Raw genomic sequence first — 7145 nt, forward strand, 5'->3', positions numbered from 1 at the left:
TGTGTGTGTGTGTGTGTGTGTGTGTGTGTGTGTGTGTATGTGTGTGTGTGTGTGTGTGTGTGTGTGTGGCTCCGATCCGCTCCGGTCGTTCAATCTTTGTTCACCGCAGCGAGAGAGCATCAGCGTCCGGTGTCACGAGGCGGAAAAAACCCCAATGTGACGTCAACCTGAGTGGACAGATGTGCAATGAGAGGAGATGCAGTAAATGATGGTTTCTTCTGTCCAAAACAAGTGTTAATCCAGAGTAACAGAGCTAAAGCTCATGTTCTACAACCTCCTCATGTACGTAATAAGCTCCTTGTTTTTAGCTGCTTCAAAAATCACAGTTTCTCTGGTGCTGACCGACATTATCTCTGCCTCATTAGAGTGACAGTGTGGGGGCAGGGCTAATTAGCATATTCAGATATTTCTAAATGCCTAACAAGACACAAGCTTCGTCATTTTCTCTTTTTTTTAGTCTGGTTAGTCTTCCTTTGACAGAACAGTTACAGAAAATGAAGCGGCTCGGTCGGCTGCTCTGCCCACAGTCACAAAGCAAATTAAAATCACAAACTAATAAAGTTCCTGAGTGCAGCGCTGGAACTTTGTTTTAGAAATAAAACTTGACTCCAGCCCGGAGCAGCTGCAGCGACAGACCTCTGAAACCTTTTATTTTGTGTTGAAAGCTGTAACGTTTAGAAATGACTGACAGACTAACATTTATATTTTATTACCTTCCAGTTTCTCCTCTTTCAGCTGGATTTTTATCTTCTGATGATTAAATCAACCTTAAATGTGTATTACATCATTCTTTTTGAGTTCCTTCAAATTCAGTTTGAAATATTTGAAGTCTTTTGACATTTTAAAGCCCTAATTTGAATTTGTCTGAGTTGAGACTGTGATAATTTAGTTTTTTTTTCAGCTACAGGTAACAGTTTTAATCCCCTTCCTTCCTGCAGATGTCAGCCGTTCAGTCAGGCGTGTTTTTGGTTTGATCGTCTGCACAGAAAACTACAAAACTTTGATAATTTTAAAGTATTTTGGTGCTCTGCGCCACAGCCGTGACTCTTCTGTGTGCCAGAAGAATGCAGGCGATGAGATCGCGGCTCTAATGAGGAGTGGGAGTCTGTCTGTGTCATCCGTGTCGAGCCTTTGTGTTACCGAGGCGAGAAGAGAAATTTCCATTTCTGTCACTTTCCTGCTCTTTGTCCCTGTCCGGTTATTTTCTCTCTGGCTTTGCTCTGCCTCTTAGCTTCTGCCCCGATTCTCTGCTTCTTCCTCTGCTCCTGAAACCTCTTCATCTTCTCAACATCACAACATCTGTCTGCTGCGATCACATGGATCCCTGCATTTCATCTGCATCCTCCTTTTTAACTGTTTTACTCTGTTTACTCTCTCTGTAAATATATATTTATATTTATATATAATATGTGAGGTTTTTATTATCTAACCATATATCTGATCGTAGGAAAAATCCTTCCATCTTGTTATTTTGTTGATAACTGTCAGTTACAACTTTATGGAGCTACATTGTAGCCATAGGGTTGATTTAAAACTTCATTTTTTTTAAACTGAAACTAAAATTTTTAAACTGAATAAAAAAGATTTTAGATAAAAACAGATTAAAATTTTTAAAAATCCACTTTAATCACATTAAAAATGTATGGCAGGCCCTAATATGATATAATAAAACAATATGGCTGCCTTTGTATCAATTAATTAATGCCGTATGGCCATTGTTTCATATAATTTAAATATAAGGCAAGTTGTATCATATAATTAATGATCATCAGCATGCCATTGTATCATATGATTAACAAGTATGGCAGGCCATTGTGTCATATAATTTCAATGTATGGCAAATTGAATATTATAATTAAGAATGTATGGCAAGCCGTTGTATCATAATTTACATACAAGGCAAGTTAGAACAGAATAGAATGGAATAGAAACAGCCTTTATTGTCCCACGCGGGGAAGTTCAGATGTAGCAGCAGCAGCAGATACACACATCAATACACAACTATGTGACAATATCAATTATAGCAAAACCAGAATAAGAATAATAATTACCGTACCAGACCATCAATGAGAAATTAGATAAAAATTGAAGCAGCTACTGTGCGGAAAGTTATACAGTTACAGGAAATTACAGTCATGACAGACTTGTGCGAAATGAGTTAAATTCAGTGTGTGCAAATTGAGTCGTTGCACATTGTTGTATATTATAATTAATATCATTAATATTAGTCGTTGTATATTGTTGTATATTATAATTAATGATGTATAGCAGGACGTTTTATCATATATTTAAATACAAGGTAAGTTGTTGTATATTATAATTAATGAGGTATGGCAGGCCATTGTATCATATGATTAACCTGTGTGGCAGGTCATTATGTCATATAGTTTAAAAATATGACAAGCCGTTGTATCAAATAAACAAAAAAATATTTTTAAAAATTCAGTTTCAAATCTTTTTTTTTCACTTTCAGTTTTTTGTAGTTCCAAAATTGCTTTCCTGTTTAATTTTATTTTTTTGTGAACAAACTTTATGGCTCCAATTTAGCTCCACATATTTAGTCACATGTTTTTAATTAGTAGTTTAGGTGAATGAATGACTTCTGATCCAAACCAAGTAGTTATGGTTGTTGTATAAACCTAACTAAGCAGTTTTAGTATCTGAACCTAACCACAGAGAGTTGTCTAGATGTAACCAAGTGGTTTCAGTGTTTAAACCTAACAGGTAAGTTGAAATGCAGTTCATTTTTACAGTGACGTCTTGTGTTTGAAGGCTTTTGCACAACAAATATGAGTTTATTTTTACCTTAAGTCTGACAGCAGCAGCAGCAGGAAGCAGAGTCTGAAGCTTTTTATCAATCTGTTGTCTGTGTTTGTGCTATGAGGGAAGGTGAAGCCAGCAAACACTCTGCTGTTTCCCAGGTTACAGCACCTTTTTCTACAGTAAAAACTGAGATTTTACCAAAAAGCTTTCCAGCTTTCCAGAACTAAATCACAACCTTATAAAGTTTCATATCACCTTCAGTTCAGCCTTTTCTTAAAAAACACATTTTTGTGATCTTTATGTTGTTTTGTCTGCCTGGAAGCAAAAGGTTTGTTTGTCTCCAGGTCGTTCATCTATTACCCACATCTGTCTTCACTCTGTGGCTTTCATGATGGGAGAATGAGCAGCCAAGTGCTATCAGAGCAGACCTTCAGAATGACTCATTTCTTCAGATCAAATCTTATCTTCTGCCTGAGCTGCACAGATTTGACGCTGCTGTACCTGTTGCACCTTTCCTTTAAATAGACGTGTTTCAGCGAGGTCTCGCTCTGAGCTGCAGCTGGAGCGGTGCCTCTCACTTGTAGGTGGTTTTAATAAAAACCTTTGCTAAATTGGTGGAAATGTACCTGCAGAGCTTCAGATGTGATTAAGTTGGAATCAAACCCTAAGAAAAGAGATTTGAAAAGCTTGAATGTCAGGCAGCTTTATGAGGTCGTCGTCTCGAGTGGTTTCCAGATTACAGGTGAATCTCTTCGTTTTATTAAACTTTCAGTTATCTCTGAACGTTATGAAGTAGTAGGTGGATTTTTCTGTCTTTTAATTTGGAATCAGAGGGAAGGACAATCAGCTAGAAAGTGCTCAGCATATGCAGAACTTCCTTCCAAACTGTTGGAGCTCGTCCACAAGACGCCCTCAGAAAGATGGGAGGAAAGGACTTCTGCAGTATATTTAAATATTTGCTTACTGCATGGATCTTAATGGGGTTGTTTTTCTATGTAAAATGAATGAATAAAACATGGATCCAGTCATTTACTTAATTTCCCCTCTTATTTTTCTGCTCCTGCAGTTCCGCCTGTGGCTCCTGGGCCTCGGCTTCAGCTTGGCTTACGGCAGCATGTTCACCAAGATCTGGTGGGTCCACACCCTCTTCACCAAGAAGGACGAGAAGAAGGAGAGGAAGAAGGTAGGAGAAACATGGAAAGCAGGGATTATTGAGCCAAAACAGAGATTAGATTAAGACTTTAGAGCCGTTACAAGTCATTTACTAACTTAAACCAGTGGTGACCAACAGATAAACAAACTAATCTTTTTATAAAACCATGAAGTTCTGAATGTTGAACCTGCTCTGTTTTGTGTAGAATGATTATTTTCTCTCTCTGCGATGTTAACGCTGTAACTTATTCACTTCATTTCCGGTCCGTGAACATAATCTAGGCTTAATGCTAATGACATCATCTGCTCACTTGGCTGGAAATTAGCACAGAGAAGCTAACAACTAGCATGTCTAGACTGATAAATGGCAGGGTAGAACACTTTTTTTTCTTCAGTTTCTGAACTAAAATATTTAAATAATTCGTAAATGCAAGAAACGTCTGTGTTTGGCAGAGAGTGAGCCCAGGCTGCAGGAGCTGCCAGGTCCAGAGTCAGTCATCAACAAATAATTGACTTTAGGAGTCAGACACATTCAAAATGTCTAAAGAGATGTCTAACCAATTCAATTTGACAAAAACCAAACTGTTTGGTTCATTAGTAGCTGAGCGTTATCCCTAACTTTTACACTGAGATCTAATAAGATCCATTTTTAAAACTTTGACAATAATTATTAGTTTTATTGAAACTGACAAGAATTTACTTTGTACATCTGCATCAAAAAAACAGAAAAAATCCCAATAACTCAGATAATTTGACACATTTGTGCTAACATTTGAATTGTATTGTCATGATTTATCTGTTAGCAAAATGTTTCATAAATCAGCATTTAGATGAGTCTCTAATAAAGTAATTATTAGATGTACCTGGACAGGTGGTTAACTTCTGAGGTCATCGTAAACATGCTAACTGTTAGCACTGTGATGCTAACATCCTGCTGATGACGTGTAATCCTGTTAGTCAAGGTGTACCAGTTGTTAGCTAACATTCAGCCGAGCAGGGACGGAGCAAGAGGCGTGGGTGTGGTGGCACCTGATTAGCCACCCCCAAAGAAGTGGGTGGGGATCTTGATGTATTTGTGTTTATATTTTGTTAAAGATTCTGATTCTACTGTACTATAGAAATGTTCAGCTGTGTATGTTGTTTAAATTATAGGTCTTTGTAAAGTTAGCATTAGCTTTAGTTGTTAGCTTAAATTGGGATTAGCATCGTGATCATTCTTTGCTACTCCACAACAAATTTCAGTGTCTTACAATAGCTGAATTATAGCCTTTTAAAGTTAGCTGTGGCGGCCATCTTGAATGTTTAATTAACATTTTGAATTTGGTGAAGATTGTTTTTGACAACTTCTACACTAATCTTTAGCTTTTTATGTGTAAAAATGGCTGAATAATAAGTTGTGATTAGCATTCATCGTGCCTTTTGGTTATTCTTAGCTCTGGCAGCCATCTTGAATTTTCAAATCCATAGTTTATTTGAATGTGCTCTGTGGCTGCCCGATCCGTACTGTCCAGGAAGCATTGTTTTTAGCATGTAGCATTTCGCTAAACTGATGACAGAATTCATTGGATTTCGGTCTTTCATCACCTGCAACGTTTCTTAGAAAAGGCAACATTTGCAACAACTGTTGATTTTTATTCCAGGAAAAAATAAATAAAATGAAGATAATATGAGTAATAACATGCCTGTCTCGAAAATAATTAGCAAGTTGTTATAAACAAATATGTACGCATTGTAAATCTATATTAATCAAAATGTATTCAATATTAAAACAGTTTTCAGAATATAATGTAACACACATTTATAAGTATAGAAATTAGGGCTGTCAAATGATTAATATTTTTAATCTGATTAATCCCAAAGTAGCTGTGAATTAATCATGATTAATCTTAAATTTAACATACATTTCTATTGCATATTGATAAAATAAATTACTTGAGTTATTAATTAGTTTTTAATGTTTTTATTTAGAAAACAAAATTGATGCTTAGACACGATTCTTTGAATATAAAACAGGACCTAAAAATACTCCAAACATCTTTGAGTCAGTTAAATTTTGTGCAGAATAATGAGATTAAATCAAGAATTCAAGGATTTTCATTCCAAATGAGTTCTACATGATGAATGAAAGATAGATACTGAGGTCACAGCTGTCAGCAAAACATAAATAAATAAAATAAAATAAGCCATAAAAAGACAAAAAGAAAAAAACTACATAATGTGTTACACATGGAGTTTTTTTAAATTTATTTTATTTATTTAACCTTTATTTATGCAGGTAAACTGTTTGAGAACCACTTCTCATTTACAAACATGACCTGGCATGATGCACTGAGTGCATTGTAATATACAAACCTACGTATTCAGCCGTAGTGAAGTGATTGTAAATTTTTAATCACGATTCAAAATTTTAATCTATGCTCATGCATCACTAAAATTAATCAGAGTTAACTCGATTCATTTCACAGCCCTAATAGAAATAAACATATTCAGTATTTTTTTTCCTAAATCCAGCACATTCTATAGGTCTATCATTTAGTGCAAATGAGCTGACAGTACAGATCATGCAGCCACATGATCCCCTCAAAAACACCATGGCCCCCTTGCAAGAAAGTCTAGCTCCGCCCCTGCAGCAGGACAGCAGCTGATCCCTTGTTGTGTTTGTCTCGTCACTGGTCACCACGGATCAGTCAGGAGTCGGGCTCTCTTCATTATTTAGCAGATGAGTCGCAGGTTCCTGCAGAAAAACAGCCTCCAGTTAGAAGAACGTAAATCCAACACTGTCTTAATGTTCCGTCCCATTTTCTGCACCACAGAGGGATCAGCCTCACAGCAGAAACCAAAGGCAGGAGGAGAGAGATTTCCCAGGCTGCGCAGCATGTGTGGCTTCAGCTGATAAAAGCTCTGCAGAAAAAATTAAACTTTCCCTGTTAGCCTGACCGTCCGGGCTCAGAGTGTCCGCCTGCAGCTGCACACATGCAGCACTCACACATGCAGCACTCACACATGCAGCTGCACACATGCAGCACTCACACATGCAGCTGCACACATGCAGCACTCACACATGCAGCACTCACACATGCAGCTGCACACATGCAGCACTCACACATGCAGCTGCACACATGCAGCACTCACAAATGCAGCTGCACACATGAAGCACTCACACATGCAGGACTCACACATGCAGCACTCACACATGCAGGACTCACACATGCAGCACTCACACATGCAGC

The 7145-nt window shown here is 37.4% G+C and overlaps 1 protein-coding gene across 1 annotated transcript in view; it reads left to right on the plus strand.

Moving 5' to 3' along the window:
* Positions 1 to 7145, plus strand: part of LOC106530723 (gamma-aminobutyric acid type B receptor subunit 1) — a gene marked incomplete at its 5' end in the record, with an annotated part of 35803 nt that overhangs the window by 4747 nt on the left and 23911 nt on the right. Inside the window, 1 exon segment of the mRNA XM_014026412.1 lies at positions 3830 to 3946. Within this exon segment, the coding sequence (XP_013881866.1) occupies positions 3830 to 3946 (117 nt within the window).

This window comes from Austrofundulus limnaeus, unplaced genomic scaffold (genome assembly GCF_001266775.1).
Source record: "Austrofundulus limnaeus strain Quisiro unplaced genomic scaffold, Austrofundulus_limnaeus-1.0 Scaffold552, whole genome shotgun sequence".
In the NCBI taxonomy this organism is placed as follows: Eukaryota; Metazoa; Chordata; class Actinopteri; order Cyprinodontiformes; family Rivulidae; genus Austrofundulus; species Austrofundulus limnaeus.